The sequence below is a fragment of the Diabrotica undecimpunctata genome, chromosome 3 (genome assembly GCF_040954645.1).
Source record: "Diabrotica undecimpunctata isolate CICGRU chromosome 3, icDiaUnde3, whole genome shotgun sequence".
Taxonomy (NCBI): Eukaryota; Metazoa; Arthropoda; class Insecta; order Coleoptera; family Chrysomelidae; genus Diabrotica; species Diabrotica undecimpunctata.
In genome coordinates this window covers 165,209,305-165,229,782 of record NC_092805.1, presented here as the reverse complement: position 1 = coordinate 165,229,782, position 20,478 = coordinate 165,209,305, and the positions used below count along the sequence as shown (strand labels likewise).

Below are 20,478 nucleotides of genomic sequence, written 5' to 3'. Positions count from 1 at the left end.
TCATATTGTTGCCATGACAACATTTTTCCCTCCGCCGTAAAGAAATGGGAAAAAAAACTGCTGCCGGCGGAGACATCAAACTTTGACAGGATCAAGTTAGATAAGTAATGTCATCATTATTTGACGTTTGAAGAAAAACATTTTTATGCGCCGCGCGCCTGTATCGCCGCAACCGCTATTAACACTTAGAAGTAGACTACTCGAAAGGCATATTCGAAATATTTGGGTCCATGTTTTCAGCAATATAGACATCATTTATACTTATCAAAATATTCTTACTTGTACTTAAAGTTTTAAAGATTACAAAGCTTTTTGTAGAATTGCAGTTCAGTTAGTAGTTTTTTAGAAAAAAAAATTCAAAAATCACTAATTAGAACTAAATCACTAAATTTGTTGCATTAGAAATTAAAAAAAAAATCGGTATATACCGTTCCTTTTCCTTTTTAATGGAAACCGGTCGCCTATATTCATTTTTATCATTTTCGAAAATTAAAATTCTATGTAAGAATGTAATAATAAATACTTACTCTAATTTCGGACACATCACCCTTGATAATTTGTCTAGATGTTGTGTTGCAACAGCTTTTGGACCAAATGATGTTTTGAACGTTTCTATTGTTTGGTTTTCAAAAACCGCATCGGCCAAAACAACACCTAAGTTAAATATTGAGTGGACGTCTCCCAAACGATTAGCCGTTTGAAGCAGTTTTCTGCAACCTTCTTCAGTACAAACGTCATCTTGAGATATATGTACAATTGTACCGTACGATTCCCAGAGTCTAAAAGAAAAATATCGCTGTATTTATATGTTATGATGGAAATAAATATTCACAGGTCGTATCTACTGAGCGTAAAACTCAGTAGTAGTAGTAGTGAGTTAAACTCCGACCGAGATGAGAAATTTTACCGCAAGTTAAAGTGAGGTTTAAAAAACTTGGAGGAGGAAGAATTCGAGCAATGAGAAAGAAAAATAGAAAGAGATAGAAACCATCTATAATAAATATTAACTAACATCATACATAAAAGCTTAGAGACTAAGATGGTTCGGATACATAGAGGAAAATTAAAGCAACTATACCTAAACATAATATTTGTAAATTTAGTATTTTGTAAATATAAAATTGTAATAAATTCCTAACGTAGCTCTAGCTCTACTTGGTCTTTACCAATAAAATATCTTACCTAATTCTTAAGCTTTGATATCCTGTAGTAACACCTTTTCTTGAAACAAGTACAATATTTTTGGCTCCTCTTAACACTAACCAATCAGCCAACTCTAATCCAAAGCCTCCTAGGCCACCGACGATTATATAGGTTTTATCTGGGTAGCAATAATATCTAAAAGAAATTTAAATGAAATTCAAAACCTTTTTTAAGTATAGCTGGTTCCTAAAAAAACAGATACAACTCTTAAAGCGTATTTTGTAGAAAATTGAGCAGTGTATTTTGAAGAATAAATACTTACTGTCACTGCCAAATCTTTAAATTTGTCAAATAACTTATTCTCTTTAACCTCAAAAAATGGCTCCATATGCTAGCAAAGAACTAAAAGCAAGAATTTTAACAACTAAGAAGAATAGCGAACCATTTTAACGTAAACAGAACAACAGTTTTTAATATTAATAAAAGATGGAGAGAACAAGCAACTCTCGAAAGAAAGAAAGGTTCTGGAAGACCAAAAATCTCTACCGCTCATGAAGATCGTACGCTTTTAGAGATATTAGAAGAGAATCCTCTTGAAGATGCGAAAACTGCAAGAATTATGTCACAGTTTCCGGAGAGAAAGACAAAACAAATAAAACAACTTGGCGCAGAATTAAAGCATCGCGTCTTATGTACCAAACCGCAGCAAAAAAAGCTCTTACACCACAACAGAAGCAATCAAGACTTATATTTGCTTTAAACCATGAGCTACAAAATCAAGATTTTTGGAACAGGGTAATATTTACAGATGAGAAAATTTTTTAAATTTTGCAAAATTGGGATGTATAGACCAGATAATAATAGATTTAATCCTCTATATGTTGATAGATATCGAGCAGCTGGCCATTTTAGTGCCAATGTATGGGAATGGATTTCATCTAGACGAATGGGAATGGTAGGGCGTAGTGATGGCAGGTTTGTTGGACAGACTTATCTAAATATTCTAGAAAACATCATGTTTCCCAGTGTAAAACAGTTGCATTCAGAAAATAATTTTATCCTCCAACAAGATAATTATCCTGTTCACACTGCAAATTTAATAAACCAGTGGATCCAGAATAACAACATCGAAACCTTACCATGGCCCCGCTACAGTCCAGATTTAAACCCAATCGAGAATGTGTGGGGGGTTATTGTAATACGGTTGTATTGTCGTAATTTTATACCTCAAAATGCTGAAGAGTTGTGGCACGAAATACAACAGGTTTGGGACGACTCTCTGAAGAAGACAATTTTATAGTTCCTTTCACGCAGATATACCGAAGACTACAAGCTGTCATCAATGCTGATGAAGATATTACAAAATAATAATTTTATTTTTACATACCTAAATTTAGTATAGTGTTGCTCTACCAGACTCTCGCGTTCTTAAGAGACTTTCTTGTTCCCTCAATTTTTTATTAATAAAAAAACTGTGGTTCTTCTTCTTCTTCTTAACATGCCATACACCAAAGTGCGTAGGCGACTATCTCATTACTAGAATTCTGTTCTTGGCGGCGTGACACAGCTCGCCTGTATTGTGTATTCCTGTCCATTCTTTAATATTCCTTAACCAGGATAATTGTTTGCGGCCGGCTCCTCTCCTACCTTCGATCTTCCCTTGTAGGATTAACTGTGGTATTTCATATTTTGCTCCTCTCAATATGTGCCCAAGGTAACCAATCTTGCGTTTTTTAATTAATTCAAAGAGTTCTCTTTCCACGCCGGCTCTCTTAAGTACGTCATCGTTTCGAACTCTATCCACCCAAGGTATGCGCATCATTCTTCTCAATGACCACATTTCAAATGCTTCAAGTTTGTTGATAGATGTTTTTTTCAAAGTCCACGTTTCCATGTCATAAAGCAAGATGGACAGATTAACATATGTAGTACTTGACCATTCTGTAGCGTATTTCGAAATTTAGGTTTTGATTACATAGGAGCGGTCTGAATTTCACAAAAGCTTGTCTTGCCATTTGTATTCGGGTGGTTCTGCTTATGTTTAAATGTTTTGCTGCCTCTGATAGTGACCAGTTATCTTTTCATTTGGTTAAAATTCTTGCTTAAATATATTTTTGAGCTAAGTCGTTTGTTTTATTGCTTAATAATAATAGAAAATAATAACAACAATCCTATTTTATGTAAAAACTATCATTTACATACTCCTTATAAAATGCAGGAATTCAAAATAATATCAAAATTCAGACCTTAATAATTATTAAAATTTATGAATTAACATATGTAATTAACTGTTTGTTGTTTGTTTATATATTTTGTTAATTTTCTGTCATAATAAATATAATATAATGTCAGACCAATCAAGTACACTGCTCAAAATGATCAAATCTGACTAAGAGTCTTATCAGTTTTTTTAGGAACCAGCTGTACATATTGCTTATATCTTTATACTGTAAACTACTGAAAAATAAAAGGTGTTAACTAAATATATATCAAATTTTTTTATCTTACCTGGGTATTCCTATAAACTTTTCAGGAACTGGTTGAGGCGGTTGCTCGACCTCTCGTATTTTCATCATAACTTTTCCCATGTGTTTACCGGTAGCCATGTATCTAAATGCTTCTTCCAACTGATCGTATCTAAAGCAAGTCACTGGTAGAGGAACTATAAAGTTACCAACATTTTCTTCAAACATTTTTGCTATTTCCCTTTTTGTCTTCGGAGTTTCAGTAAAAATTTGATCCAACATGACTCCATGGAAACTACATTCTTTTTGCAAAAGTAAAAGATTTATTTCGTTATTGTTAGCCAAATCGAATTTTCCTATTTCTACGAAACTACCACCGGGTGCCAAACATCGAATCGAAGCTTGAAGTTTTTCTTCCGCTAGTGAATTGAGAACCACATCTACACCTCTGCCAGCCGTATATTTCTTTACCATGATTTCAAAGGATATATCACGTGAATTTCCTATCTGGTTGGCTAAAATAAAAAAACAATATTACATATCCCTTCAATAATTACTTTTTTTTTACACACACTCACACACACACACATACACACACCATTTGTAACTTTAACAGGTGTACATTCCAAAAGAACCAGGTGAGATTGAACGAGCTGAGCCCGTATGCACCTCTTTTGGCCAACACCACCATTAGTATTCTCCAATACTTAGGGATGCAATAAGATAGTGAAGGTAGCCACTCCTATTCAAATGTCAATCTCACCTGCTCGTATGATGATCTAGATCATAGTTTTCTGGTACATCTTGCTAGATAACTAACGAAGCTCTGACGTCCGACTGTTTGCCGGGATAAGCAATCCACCATTTACTGGCCAACGGCTTAGGGCGGATGAGCTACTAAGTGGAAGGACACTCTGTTGTCCTAAGACTGAGAAATTGGTCTCGAAGGCAAAAGAACCAAGAAAGTGGTCAACGGCATCAGAATGCAGAAGGCAACGTAAAACCACTGCATTAAAGGTCCCTGATGACATCTCTAGTATAAATTATAATGGCTAGTACTATTTGCACAAGAGACATTATTGATTATGGTAATCGGAGACCAAAATCCGGCAAGGAAGGACAACCATCAGAGCACCTCGGTCGTCAACATGCGAAACTATTGCACAAAAAACTAAAAAAAATACTCAACCCTCTCAGATAAAAATAGCTACCTGGAATGTAAGACGTATGTATCAGCCTGGAAAATTACATCATGTTATTAAAGAAAAAGAGAGGCTAAATATAGATATACTTGGGGTTAGCGATGTACAATGGTCAGGAAATGGAGAGATATCAATAAATAACCACAATACTTATTACACTGGAAGAGACAAAACTGATCATCGATACGGAGTAGCTTTCATCATAAGCAACACTATTAGAAAATAGAAAATAGAAAATAGAAAAAAATAATAATGCTAAAAATTCAAGCACAGAAGTGTAATATTAATATAATCCAAGTATACGCTCCCACAGCTGATAAGACCGAAGATGGGATCGAAAAGTTTTATTCAGAATTGCACAATAAAATCAAGTTAACAAAATTTAGAGATATTACTTACATTTTAGGAGACTTTAATGAAAAAATTGGAGTAGGTACTGTTGAAAATATAGTTGGACAGTTCGGATTAGAAACTAGAAGCGAGAGAGGAGAAAGGCTCATAGAATTCTGCCAAGAAAAAAATATGGTAATTGCCAATACTTGGTTTCAGCTTCCTAAGAGAAGACTATATACATGGACATCTCCTTCACATACAGAAAACCACATTGTCAAAAATCAGATAGACTTTAAACTCGTAAATAGCAGATATAAAAACTCTATAACCTCAGTTAAAACTTATCCTGGAGCAGATGTTAACTCAGACCACAATCCGTTAGTTGCTAACGTGAAAATAAAATTAAAAAGAATTGAACTCAGAAAACAACAATTAAAAATTAATGTAAGAATGCTAAAAACGAAGAAATAATAAACGAATTAAAAAATAATATGAATGTTAATCTGCAAAAAACACTGACAACAAACAAATTATTCATGTAAATAAAAAGTGGTATAATATAAAAAATATATTACTGAAACCAGCTCAAGAAAGAAGAAATAAAAAACGAATTAAAAAATAATATGAATGTTAATATGCAAAAAACACTGACAACAAACAAATTATTCATGTAAATAAAAAGTGGTATAATATAAAAAATATATTACTGAAACCAGCTCAAGAAAGTTTGATACAACATAGGTCAGAGGCTAAAAAACAGTGGATGACGTGGATGACAGAAGAAATACTATTACAGATGGAAGAAAGAAGGAAATACAAAGGAAAAGATGTACAGAAGTATAAAGAAATACAACGAATAATTAAGGAAAAAATTAAAACAGCTAAGGAAATCTATTTGATGAAACAATGTAAAGAGATAGAAGAACTAGAAACAAAGTATGATATGAGAAATATGCACAAAAAAATAAGAGAAGTGACCGGAATGGGTCAAAATAGACAGCAAGGACACATAAAAGACAAAAAAAGAGTACTGCTAATAGATTTACCAGAGAAATTAAGACGATGGGAGGAGTACGTTAGAGAACTTTTCCAAGATGAAAGGGGTGATTCAAGGAAGAAGATCTGTTGGCTGAAGGCAGAACTCATGGTTGAAGAATCTACTTGATTGGTATCAATGCAGATCGATTGATTTATTTAGAGCAGCAAGTTCAAAATTAAAAATAGCCATTATGATTGTCAACCTCCGTAGGGAAACGGCACTCTAAGAAGAAGAATTCTTAGTTCAACGTTGACAAATTTTGTAATATCTTGAGGATTAATTGTTTCAACATTAATTTGTCTCAAATATTGTGGGTCCATGTAAGTGGTCATAAAGGCCTTTTTACATTTCGCTCTGCAAATTTCTGATAACTAGCTTATTGCTTTGAAATAATTTCTTTTGTCCACAAGTCCACAAATTTTGGTAAAATCCATTCGAAAAATAAGTAAAAAATTTCCATTCCAATTCATGCACTAATGAGAAATGTTTGTTTTCATTTCCTCGTTTGTATTTCTTGCGACACATCCACGGAAGTGATAAATTTTAGTGATCTCACGAGAATCGTAAAAATGGTAATAATCACGCAATGTTTATTTATTTAACAATTTTATAGAAACTGACTTCGTTAGCGGCAAAATGCAAAAATTGTATATGAAAGCTGCTCTCTTCACTTTTAAAAACCATTTAAATTTTTGTCCATAGGACACTGAGATCAAAAGATATGTAATTTTTACTGTTGAGTTGATACAAATTTTATATCAAAAATTGATTTCGCGCGCGTAACTTTAAGATTTAAATTGGCGCTCGCTCAAGCGTTGTTTCTTAGAAAATGGTTCATTCTACACAAAAAGTGCTAATTAACATTTTTGTTCAAAATTATCTGAACTACATTTCTTGTTTGAAACAGTTTTTTCTACGGGCGGCGTACAGATTCTTGGTAAATCGATGTTTTCGGTTCCCCCCGTGGTTTTTAGGGAGAAGCCATGGGGTAGGAATGGAAAACTTTTTCGTATCTTTTTTGGGGATCAAAATTGACATTCCCAACAAAATTCAGCTTATTATTCGTACAATTTTCAGAAGTCAAACCAATAAAGACTAATATGTGAACATTTAATGATACAAGCTTGTCATATCTCGAGAATTATCGTATCTGGAGAATATCTCAAGATCATCTGATGACCCTCAAGTAACCACCACAGGAGAGTTCAATATTTCTGTTATCAGATTGTGGGCTGGAATTTATACAGGTGGCTTTCTTTGTTAGTATTGCGTTGATAGCATCGCATGAATTTAAATAAGAAACTTGATAATAATCCATACGGCGCATGACCACTTTGGTGATTCGATAGGGAGAAAAGCGATTATCGGACTCTGCTCGTTCATCAGACTACGAAAAGCCGCGTATTTTTGTATTGTGGGGAGTAAAAAGTACCTTAAAGATAAAGTGTTCGCCAGCAGTACTCAAATATAGTATAGATAAACCGATCGTAGTAAAAACTTTGAACGTGTTAACGTACTTACGTTTAATTTGTGGGAATGTTTTTAGTAAGTACTCTCGTTTTTCCTTCGTCCCTACTGTGACGAATATATTACAGTTATAATGTAACGCCAATCTTATAGCCGCTTGGCCAACACCACCTGTTCCAGAGTGGATTAGTATGCTGCAACCTCTTCTCAAATTTACCCTCTAAAATAAAAATGTATGTGTTAACATATGTTTAGTTTTTATTGAAGATCTTTGTAGCATATTTATACTTGCACCTGGAATTCTCTCTCTTTCTTTTTAATCCCCCACTTCCCATCCAGACAAGTATCGTTACAATATTAATATAAATAATATACTAACCGTTATCAATCCGTATATAACAGTAGAATACACTGTTGGAAGAGATGCTGCATCTTTTAAGGAAACATAGTCAGGTACCTCAAATAGTAAATAATCATCAGCCAACATCAAGGTAGACATAGCGCCATGCGTTACCAATCCCATAACTCTTCTACCTCTATAAAAAATATGTATATTTAAAAAACTATAGTATTGTACTAGTAGTACATACTAGTACAATATTGTACTAGTAGTACATACGTAGTACATACAAGTGTACGCGCCAACAGCAGACAAAAATGACGAGATTGTAGAAGAATTTTACCAACAACCTGATGAGAATGACCAAGAAAAGCGAAGTGACATTAATAATGGGCGACTTCAATGCAAAGGTCGGCAGAGGTAAGGTGTCAAACGTTGTGGGCGGTCACGAATTAGGAACTAGAAACGAGAGAGGGGAACGTCTCATACGCTTCTGTCAGGAACAAAAACTATTGATAACTAATACTTTTTTTAAACTGCCCCCTCGCAGACTTTACACCTGGAAGTCGCCAGCAGACTCGAAAAAAAAAAAAAAAAAAAATGTAAGAAACCCGATCGACTTCATTGCCATACCAGAAAGATTCAGAAACTCAATCACATCAGTGAAAACCTATCCCGGGGCTGACGCTCAATCGGATCACAACCCAGTGGTGGGTAAACTGGGAATCAAACTAAAACGTATAGAAGGGAAGCCTAACAAAACCAAGATAAACATTAGGAAATTAAAGGATCCCAACATTAAACAACAAGTACAGGAATCCTTAAGAAGAAACATTGGAAACTTGAGTGAACCTGCACAAGACGCAGTTGCTAAATGGGAAGAAATAAAAAGAGCTGTTGAAATGACAAACAAGATACTTCTGTTACAGGAGCGCGTAAAGAAGAAATAATGGATGACGGATGAAATCCTTGATATGATGGAAGAAAGAAGACAACACAAATGCAAAAATCAAGTGAAGTATCAAGAAACAAGTCACAATATAAAAACAAAGATAAAGGAAGCGAAGGAACGCTGGCTGAAGGAGAAATGCGATGAAATCGAAGAGTGCGACAGAAGATATGACTACCACAACATGCACAAAAAGATCAAAGAATTAGCAACTAAAAATAAAACCAAAAATCCCCACCCGACACTAATAGACGCAGACGGTAACCTTATATCAGACGACTTGAAGCTCATTGACACATGGAAAGATTACGTAGAACGACTTTTTAACGATAAACGCAGAGCGACAGTGGACCAAGATGACGACATGACTGGACCCGAAATACTAAGGTCTGAAGTGGAAAAAGCCATTTCATCGCTAAAAAACGACAAAACACCAGGTCCCGACAACATACAGGGCTAGATCATAAAACTCCTATGCGAAACAGATGACCACTTCCTCGATTTTCTGACAGGCCTTTTTAACACCTTTTACGACAAAGGGGAGATTCCGGAGGAATGGCTTCGATCGACCTTTGTAGCCATACCTAAAACACCAAGTGCAAAACACTGTGATCAACACCGCTTAATAAGCTTGATAAATCACATTACCAAAGTTTTCACCAAAATCATACACAATTGAATATATAACAAATACGAAACACATATATCGGAGTCATAGTTCGGATTCCGAAGCGCATTGGGCACAAGAGAGGCGATCTTCAGTCTGCAAGTTTTAATTCAAAGATGCAGAGACATGCACAAGAAAGTCCACTTGTGCTTCATCGACTTCTCCAAGACGTTTGACAAGGTCAAACATGATAAACTCATGGAAATGCTCAGGAAGATGCATATTGATGGCAAGGATCTGCGCATAATGACCAGTCTCTATTGGAACCAAAGTGCTGAGATAAAGATGGGCAACTTACACAGTGGGAAGATAGATATTAAAAAGGGTGTACGACAGGGATGCGTCCTTTCGCCGCTTCTGTTCAATATATACTCTGAACAAATCTTCAGAGAAGCACTGGGAGAAGTTTCGGAGGGTATCAAAATAAACGGAGAGGTAATCAATAATATTAGATATGCTGACGACACAGTTATTATCGCAAATGACTGCAACGAGCTTCAAAGACTCATGCAAAGCATACACACAACAAGTTTAGAACTCAATACAACCAAAACTAACTGCATGCTCATCAGCAGAACACAACAACCTCCGATGTAATTGACATTAAACAACCTAAAAATAGAACAAGTGGAGACATACACATACCTTGGAACCACAGTCAATACAAAATGGGACCAGTCAACAGAAATAAGATCACGAATTGAAAAAGCGCGAAACGCGTTCAACAATATGAAAAAGTGGTTCACAAGCAAAATCTCAATGGAACTAAAATTAAGACTGGTCAAGTGTTATGTCTTCCCGGTCTTGTTCTATGGAGCAGAGGCATGGACCACAACGGAAGCCACCCTGAAGAAAATAGAATCCTTTGAGCTGTGGATATATCGCCGTATTCTTCGGATATCCTGGACAGACCACATCACTAACGTGGAAGTAATGCAGAGAATAGGCAAAAACAAAGAAATAATCTTCACCGTAAAGAAACGGAAGCTTGAGTACTTCGGACATGTCATGAGGCATACTAAGTACCGGCTGCTACATTTACTAATCCAAGGAAGAATCGACAGTAGGAGGGGACCGGGAAGAAGACGACACTCATGGATGCATAACCTGCGACAATGGTTCGGACTAACATCGACCGAATTGTTCAGAGGTGCCGTAAACAAAGTCAAAATAGCCTTGTTAATAGCCAACGTCCGAAACGGATAGGGCAAAGGAAGAAGAAGAAGATTGTACTAGTATCTACAGTAAACAACGGTAAGAACTAACATTTAAAACAAATTACAAACCCAAATACACTAAGGTATTAAAAACATGCATTAAAAACCAATTCAAAAATGAATTCAAATACAGATTGGCTACTTACTGTGCAGTGTATCCTGAAAACTCAAATCCTTGAACACATTCCTGTTCAATCCTATCTTGAGTTATCACATCAGCGTTAATTCTTCCAGAAGCTGTCATTACATCTCTAAAGTTCAGAGAAGCATAGTGAATGTACACTAATTGCTTCTCAGTAGGTACAATCATGTTGAATTTGTAATTGCTCTCTATCCATCGTAGACTGGAAAGATCGCCTCGAACGGTAATATTTGCATAACAGTGTTCAGATTCAACGTTGTCTAGATTTTTTAAAACGAGATGTCTGTAAGTACCCCATTGATTATCTTTCCAGATATTTACTGCCATTTGTTTACTCAATTGAGTTTTATAAAATGGGTTATCTTTATCAAACGGTTGATCTGTATCGAACATATAGAGGTATCTCATGTAATTAGTTTCAGGTTCCCGTTTTAAACAGTTAAACAATCCCATAATTCCACTTAAAGGTTTATTTTGAGCGTAAATTAGGACATTATCACTCTTTTTTGATTTAATAATTTCCTTTAATTCCTCAATCCACGATAAATCGTCTGATTTTTCTACGTCAACGGTAACTAGTTCCTTGTTTTTGAAATTTTTCTTAAGAAGAACCAGTGTTTCTAAAGGCGTTTTGTGTACCGTAAATACTGTAAAATCTTCTACTTCAGTTAAGGAAGTATCGAAATTTATGTCTTCTCGAGATATAAGAAAACCATGATCCTTTAAACATTTGGTTGCAGTTTTTAAAACCTAAAATAAATTAAAGACTACAAATATAAATATTGAGATGAGATAAAAATTATGTTAACGCCTTAACCAATTAATATCTACCTCATAAAATTACGAATAAACTATTAGAACTTAAAACAGCTGACGTAAATGGGATTGTACTTATTTGATACTCTGTTAGTATCATTAAATTTGTCTAAAGGCGCGTACTAATATAAGCAAATACGTACGCTGTGCGCGCACACACACGTCGTGCGACTGATTTTGATTTACCGTAATTTATTGCACGCATAGGTGTGTTTCGGTTGTGCGTCGGTTTAGTTTTATATAAGATGTCAACATGTCGCCAAGGTAACCAATCACGACAAAGATTGTTACTTTGGCCGGCCAATTCACATCTTCCGATCGGGATCCAGTCGTCATACACTACTAGCCCTGTTAGACCTTGTTGGCCTGGTGTGCTACCACGCTACTTTGAGTTTTATTATTCATCCAATAACCTGATATCGTCGAAGACGTCAAATACAAGAAGATTTCATCCAATTTAGAAGTGAAATTATCAAGAGTATGAGAACCGGCGTGTCGACTACAAAACGCTTCCTGGCAGTAGAACACGACTTTCTGAGATAGAAAAAAAATTGGTCTTAGAACTATTTCAAATTGTGTCGAACTGACCACAGCGTTATTTGAGCCTGTCACGGTAAAGAGCGAATGAAAGCCCCGACGGGGACTTGTAATTGCTTTTCCGATCAGGTCGAGCTGCAATAACACTTCGTCGCCAGAAACTTTATGCAAATAGTAACTATAGGAATTACTGTTAGCGAAAGGTAGCAATACGAACCGACAGGCAGCAGGAAGAGTCGACATTGCCGGCATTCTTGTGCCTCTCTCGAGGAGAGGGAAAACGGCTACACGAAGTGAGAAGGCAGACATCTCTGTGGAATTTGAGACATACACCACGCATCAGAATTCTAACACAAATATTAAGTCATTGTAAGAATATTGTCTGTAAGAAAGCTCGAACTGTTAGAGAATTCTGATTGCCGGTGTCCCCTCACCTACCATAGAGGCTCGGCGGAGCTTCTCACCTGTAGAGGCCGGAATCCCAATTTAACTCCACGAAACGAAGATGGACTCTCGAAACTTGAGATCCTCTTCAAGAGCGGCGGTCGTAGATCGTCCAGAAACCCCTGAAAACCAGAAGGACGCTACGGCCGTACGACAAACAAGGACAGAGATCATAATAGCAAGTGCAGCCTACGTAGTAATTCATAGTATATTTAAACAGAAAAGAAAGGCGGGATAAGCGATGGTTGATAACACAGTTGTATAGAAGCAGGCAGATATATAATGGATCTGCTTTGTTAAGAGATTTAAAATTTCGAGGAACCAGTGAACAATTTTAAAATTTTGTTCGTACAGAACCGCTATTCTAGAACATAGAGCTGAATTTAAGTCGGAATTGCGAACAGAAATGGAATGTTCATAAATCCTCTTTTGGATTATAGAATTCTTCATTCCATTCCGTTAGAATTCATTCCATGTCTGTTCGCCGACTATATTTCAGCTCTAGGTCAACACCATCTTCATACAGGTTACAAAATTTATTTTAAAAACTCCAGAACCATAGCCCCAATCCGGTTTTATAATCCAAGCATTATCCGAGAAGCCATAGAAAATGAAAAAAGACCAAATTGTCTCAATAAAAGAGATACGGTTACCTTCGACTTGGAGATCTCTCATAAAGTAAATACCGTCCGCTCCACCCGTCAATCATAATCCTACAGTCAGAAATGTTCGCGCCAACCCCCGTGCCAATACACACGCTAGCACCCTCGCCAACCTCTACCCAAGCTACGTTACCTTCGACGGTATAACTGACCCGGCCTCTATTCTCATTCTCAGCACCAGCAATGCTTTGATTAGTGATCAGTGTAGTAGTATCTGGAGACCTCGGAAGGTCTCAGGAAGAAGACATTGAATAGGATGTCGCAAGCTCGGCGCATTGATAATCGACGTGGTTCAACCCGGAAGACTGGTAAGTTTATTATTAATTAATATAATAGTATTATTATTAGCTCTAGGTTTAATTGTACTAACCGCGAAAACCTTTCGGAATATATATACAGTAGACTCCCTCTATAACGAGAACTGAAATGGCCGACTAATTACCTCCTTATAAGCGGATTTCGTTATATCCAACAACAATAATATTGTGCATACATATGAATATGTAGTTTTCTAAAACATTAACTTTCTATAGTGAAGCCATTCGGAGCAATATAAGATTCTAATAAATATTGTTTGAATGGCGTTTTTAAAACAAAGTTGTTTACTTTTATTGTCAATGAAATGCATTAAAACAAAAAAGAGTTGTTTACTTTTACTGTCAAGGATATACGTTAAAACAAAAAATCTGTATTCTGTAAATATGTATAAAGCGTATAAAGTTATTTTGTCAGTTTTGACTGCTTTAAATTGTCCAGTATTCTATCTATCATATTTTCTAAAGATGTGAAACAGTTTTATGCTTCTTCATTTGCGTTTTGTCCTTGGATAAAGTTTCTGACAACCTTTAAAACACTTTCCACATCTTGTCTATTAGGACCCATATTATTAGGTGTAAATGGTCAACCCAATACAATGACACTTGTGAATCATAAATTTTACATTTCCGACTAAGAATCATAAATTGTAAGAAGTTTATTGCCCGCAGTTAAAAAGGGGATTTATTTATGAAGTTAAATACCGTCTTCGTGTATTTATTTATAGCTACGGCCGGGCCAAAACGTAAAAAATACGGTTTTTAATCTTATTTTCTCTTGTTATAAGCAAATTTACCTCGCTATAAAGGGTTATAGTTCAATAGAAATTTCACGGGACATCTAATGTACCTCGTTATAAGCGAAACCTCGTAATAACCGTGTTCGTTATAAAGGGAGTATACTGTATATATATATATCAGTAAAATTTAGTAGCATTCTATAAAACTACCGTAACACCAGCTATGATGAACGGAACTAAATTTTGGGAAGTTAAAGCGAAATATTTACAACGCACGCATGTGGCGGGAAAGAAAATGCTTATATGGATGAATGGAGTTCCAAAAAGATCAAATTAAGAATGAGGAAGTTTAGGGGTGGCACCAGTTGATGCCAAAATGAGAGAGCATAGGTTAAGATGGGTCGGGTGTGTTCAATGTCCTGACTTTAATCATCCAATACGAAGAATTTGCTGATTTGCAAGTTTTTGGAAGGAAATGATAGACAGGAAAATTAGTCATATAACATCTTACTAAAATACTAATACTCCAGTCGTCAGAGACGAAAATGAACCTCTTAAAATAATACGAACAAACACTTATATCCATTGGCTTTTTCATGAAACCCCCTCTCGTAGGTGGAAAACCGAAAAAACCGATTTACCAAGAATCTATACGCTGTAGAAAAACATGTTTAAAATAAAAATGCAGTTTTAAAAAATTTTTGTCGATAGCGCTACACTCATTATGCAGTGAAAAATCATGGTACCATGATGGGTACCATGATGAAAAATGCGGCGCAAAGCTACATTTAGTGTGAGTTTGTCGGTCGGCCTGTGTGTACGTGTTCTGATTTTGCGCGCTTTTTGTAACGGCAGATGTTTTATCGCGCATCGGATTTAATTTAGTTTGACTTTGCACTTTTTTTTTAAAAGAAATAACACGCCAGATATTATGGTTTCAGAAGTTGACTCTGTGCATATTGACTCAACAGAGAGTGAAATCTCGGATACATGTAGCGATGACAGTAGCGTTATTGCGCATCGTAGAAGATGCTAAGAGTAGGAAGCGAATCTTCTGACTCTTCTACTTCTTCCGAAATATAGGCAACGCTAAAATTTACGGATATTCCTACAACAAAAGTGTTTTCCCAAGGAACAAATAATTTTTTCGACACACTAGGCGTAGACGTACTCCTTCTCCTGATGCCAATCCCATAACATATTTCAATTGACATTTTAAAATGACGGGTATTACGAGGAGACCTGCAATTTACAGTTATTAGAAAAAGGATTCCAGAACTATTTCATGGTTTAGAACAATGTTTGCAATCCATAGGTTTAAATTGCTTATGAAGTTTTTTCATTTGACCGATAAAAATTTATTGTTTGAACCAGTACATCCAAAATATGACCCATGTGCCAGGTTTGATATGCTTCTTAAGCATGAAAATGATGACAAGTCGTTGGTTGGTACTCAATGCCATTTTTCTATAAGGCAGTATTTCCGTTACTACGTTTTTTCTGTTACAAACCATTTAGATGATAAAGCTTTAGTCGAAAAACATGATCTTGGGTTTGTATTAATGTAGAAATTGTTATCGACAGGAAATTATCTAAACAAAGGCTACTATTTATTCACTGATAATTTCTACACAAGCTTGAGCTTAGCCAACGCTCTTTTACAACAAAATACTTACCTTACTGGAAGAATACGACGCAACAGAAAAGAGATTCCCAAAGAAGCAAAGAAAGCAAATATAGGAGAAACCAAATATCTTTTGAGAAATATTTTGATCTATTCTTTTAGGGACAAAAAATCCAAAACAATCTAGTGATACTGATTTCATTAAATGCGGGTACTAGTAATGTCACTAGTAAAATCAAGAAAAAGTAAGGAATTTTGAGTACGAAAAGGTGAAACCTAGTGCAATTCACGATTTCACTAAAAATATGGTAGGAGTTGACGAATCTGACAAAATGTTGTAAGTTTACTTGGAGTAGCGAAGAAAACTAAAATACTGGAAAAAGCTGGTTTTTAACATTTTTAATAAAATGGTTTTGATGTCATATATTTTATACACTTACAGTAAACAAAATGGTAATACAGTTTACATCGAAAATTATAGAAGATATCGAAATAGAGTGGATAGGTCAAAAAAGTAGCGTGTCGATACCATCTTCATCCAATAAAACATTTTCACTAGAAAAATTACCAGGACGAAATTTACCAGTGTGTGGTTTGTAGCAACAAATGGATTGCGATAAAGCGCTCCAAAAAGGGACTTCATGAGATTTGTGCTGGAAAACATAGTTGTTGAGATTTTTTTTATGAATTTAATTTTTTGCAAGGGCATCTATTATATTCCTGTAGTTAAATTTTTCATGTGTAGTATGCAAAAATAATTATTCAAATTGGTTGATATTTGTCCAAGAAAGAGAATTTTTTCGACACCACTTTTAATTTTAGAATTTTTCAAAATATGGTTAGCAATTTAGACGAAAAAAAAACAGCATATATAAAAATTTGTCTTAACTCGACGGTAAGGAGAAGAGTTCAGCAAGATCTCCAGTTGCTTCAAATGTTGTTTCAAGAAAATGGTACATTCTACGCAAAAAGTGCTAATAAATATTTTTTGTTCAAAATTATCTCAGCTAGGTACTTTTTTATTAGAAACATTTTTTTATACGGCTTGTAGATTCTTGGTAAATCGATTTTTTGCGTTTTTCTCCCTTCCTACTGCGGGGTTTTAGGGGAGAGTCAGAAGGTAGGAGTGGTTAACATTTATGCATCTTATTTGGGTTTAAAAAATTAACATTTTTAGCAGAATTCAGCTTCTTTGTCTCGTTTTTAGAGGTCAAATTTCTGACGACTAGATTATAGGGAAATCCTAATAGTTGAAACTAGATCTAGAAAACTCTTACGTCTTTTCTCTCGGTAAGCTTGAAACCAATAATAATATGGCAATCAGTTTCAGTAGCCAGTTCTTTATCTTCTACTTCAATCGTTTCTTCTGGAACATACTCAGGTCGAGTTTTTGCTAATATTTTAACAATCGCTTGCAGGAGTGGTTGGTCCCCAAAGGCAGTTTGAACTAAAGGAATTAAAATACTTTCTTGTGTCACATATTCATCAATGAGTTCGATAACTTTGGATTTCCTTGCTAATGCATTTTCGCAAATAATTTGAAGATTGACCCTAATGGATTCTTCTAGTCCCAATTCGGTTATATTTGGAACAAATGTATGATATTCCAAAACTGGTATACCCAAATCTTTTCTTCTGGCAATTGAACTTGCTATAAGACCTTGAATTACAATATTTCCGCATCTGAAATTAATACAAGATAAATATTAGTCAAAATTGAGATAAATAAAAGATCGCAGAATAGTAGACCAATTGTTTATTTAGTTTACTCCGTGTTATCGTTTAGTTAAGTACTCACGTGGAAATTATATATAAGTTTCGACTTTTTTTTTGATATTTTTGTTATTGATTATAATTATTATTAACAGGCAATTAAAATAACGCAAGTAATTGTTATTTAATTATAACAAGTCATTGTAGGTAAAACATAATAAGAGCAGGCCTTGAAATAAGCCTTCCACCTTTCTGAGGGTTAGTTAGTCCCAGGCAAGAAATTCGTAATCAACGTAAGTAGATATTGCACAACCTAACTGGCATACACCAGATTATCTGAGTTGTTTAACATATAATTTTTTAATAAAATAAAATACGTTTCAAACATTTTGGTTACGTTTGTAACATATATAGTAGAGTTTTTTGTCAGTAATATTATAAAATTGATAAACAAGTTCATTCAAAGTCAACTTTTATTTGACTATCCAAAGCATTCTCTGCGTAAAGGAAAGAATACTTGAAGAAGGGCACTTTAAGGAGAGTACTTGAAGAATTTTAAGAAGAATTGTTTATTTACAATCTACTCGATACATTCTGAGTATTAAATAGATTTGTTAATAATGTGGATATTGCCGGCATGCTCCGGTTCACCTTGATTCATCTGACCACTGCCTCTTCAGTTTTCTAATTCTTGCTGGAGCAATGACAAGGCAGTTGATTGTTTCATTGTCGTGGAGTAGCTCAAGGAGCATTTGTCGTCATCCTCAGCACTTTGCACTGATTGTTTGTAAGATTAAAGTTAATATTTCGTCGAGTTACTCTGGTTTACAAACAAAGGTTCTACGATTTCTAGAACCAGAGATATTGTAAATTTTCCAGTGCATTTCAATTTGAAGTCCCAATCCCAAAATCTGACGGACTCCAAGCTTCTTCCACTACCACTTAGCTACTACTTATTTTATATTACATAAATTGCATACTAATCAATTGTGTCATTAAATTTAGGTATTCATTGACAATCAGCGAAAATTCTAACTCTCATTATTTATAAACAAAGGATATATGACCAAAAAAAATTACTAACTTAGCCTCTATTGGTCATAGTAGGATCTTTTTTTAAATGTTTGGTTTCCAACCAGTTTTCCGGTACACCTAATTAGAAGATAGTTCCCGTCATATAAAATTGGTACACTTTTTTTTCCTAATGTAAACCTGTGTTCAGACTTGACACAATGGTTTTTGAATCAATTAGTTGTTGCCATCACAGATAACGGAATTGCACTAAATATAAATAAAAAAAGAACGTTTAGAAATGTTTAAAGTTTTTATATAGTTATTATTATTATCATTAACAACAAAAAACGGTATTTAATAAATTTAATAACCAGAGACAGGGTTGAGTTAATGCCCAAAATCTTTAAAGGATCTTTAAAAGTAGGGTATTGGCACAGGGAATATTGGAATGCATCTACTGTAATTGTATACTGTGTCATCGTTAAGTGACTGAAAGAGATTTAGAAGCTCTAAGCACCTCATTGGGCAACGTAAGCAATATTTTAACCGACGTATTGGGTTTCAGAAACCTGTTTTATGAATGGATGCCGCAATTGTTAACATTGAACAGCAAGGCATTGGAATGAGATTTTTTCAGCATTATTTATTTTAAAAAGAAAAAATGAATTTTGTGCGTAAATTAATTACTATGGATGAGAATGAGTCTATCACCATGATTGTGAATCAAAATAATGTCTAAAGAATGGTGTGAACCTGGTTCATCGGCTACAAAACGAGTTCGTGTCAACACCAAGAAGGTGTTTGAATTTTGTTTTTACAGTACTTGCAAACTAGTAAAACAATAAATTCTGAATATTATTGTAACTTTTTAGACTAGCTGAAGGAAACAATTTGTGAAAAAGACCCAATTTGTAGAAAAAAAAATATGACCGATCTGATGGTACTTTGATACGAATTTTTTATGAACTATGTACCAACTATGACTTGAATTTTTCATATACCTGTAATATTTTTTTTCACCAATTTCGTTTTTTAAGCTTTTAAAAATTAATTAACCAACCACAAGCTGCGACGTCACGACACATCAATCGATGGGTGTGATCTTTTATTTCATTAACGGATGGTACACTTTTGTTTCGATTTTTGTAAATAATGAATAAAAATGAATATCTTTTTGTGTCAAGGTTAAATAAATTTCTTTTTGGTTTGTTTATTCCCACTATAATGTTGTATATAATTTTTTTAACTTAAATCTAGCATAGTATATTTCATTTTTTATTATTCTTCTATCAATATCCGCATCATATTTATTTTAATACCAATAATTCCTACCTTATTTCAGATGTATCGTCGTTAATGTAAACCGGTAAAATTGGCTCTACTTGCTTCTGCAGATAGCTTCTGTTGACCCATTCAAGTACTGATTTTGCTGGTACTTTCAGCTTAGAAATATAGGTTGGTACATAAAGTAACCTGGTGTCAGTGGTAAGAATTTTCATTTGAAGCATGTTGTCCAGAAATGATATCCAGTTGTCAGTCCACTTAATAAGACCCGTGTTGTCGGATGGATTAAATGCTTGGATATTTTGGAACTCACCACTAAAATTAATAATTGCATATATTGTTTAAACATAAAATCGTGATGGGAAA

The 20,478-nt window shown here is 34.8% G+C and overlaps 1 protein-coding gene across 2 annotated transcripts in view; it reads right to left on the bottom strand.

Annotated features, from left to right (window-relative positions):
- The window catches only part of LOC140437744 (fatty acid synthase-like), a 104,221-nt gene that overhangs the window by 14,258 nt on the left and 69,485 nt on the right, over window positions 1-20,478 (bottom strand). For both annotated transcript variants that reach the window (XM_072527439.1, XM_072527440.1), the window contains exons 16-23: window positions 20,161-20,427; window positions 17,379-17,784; window positions 10,969-11,714; window positions 8,029-8,185; window positions 7,704-7,869; window positions 3,652-4,123; window positions 1,183-1,338; window positions 528-779 (exon numbers count right to left, since the gene is read on the bottom strand). In XM_072527439.1, the coding sequence (XP_072383540.1) occupies window positions 528-779; window positions 1,183-1,338; window positions 3,652-4,123; window positions 7,704-7,869; window positions 8,029-8,185; window positions 10,969-11,714; window positions 17,379-17,784; window positions 20,161-20,427 (2,622 nt within the window). The remainder of the gene's footprint in view (window positions 1-527; window positions 780-1,182; window positions 1,339-3,651; window positions 4,124-7,703; window positions 7,870-8,028; window positions 8,186-10,968; window positions 11,715-17,378; window positions 17,785-20,160; window positions 20,428-20,478) is intronic.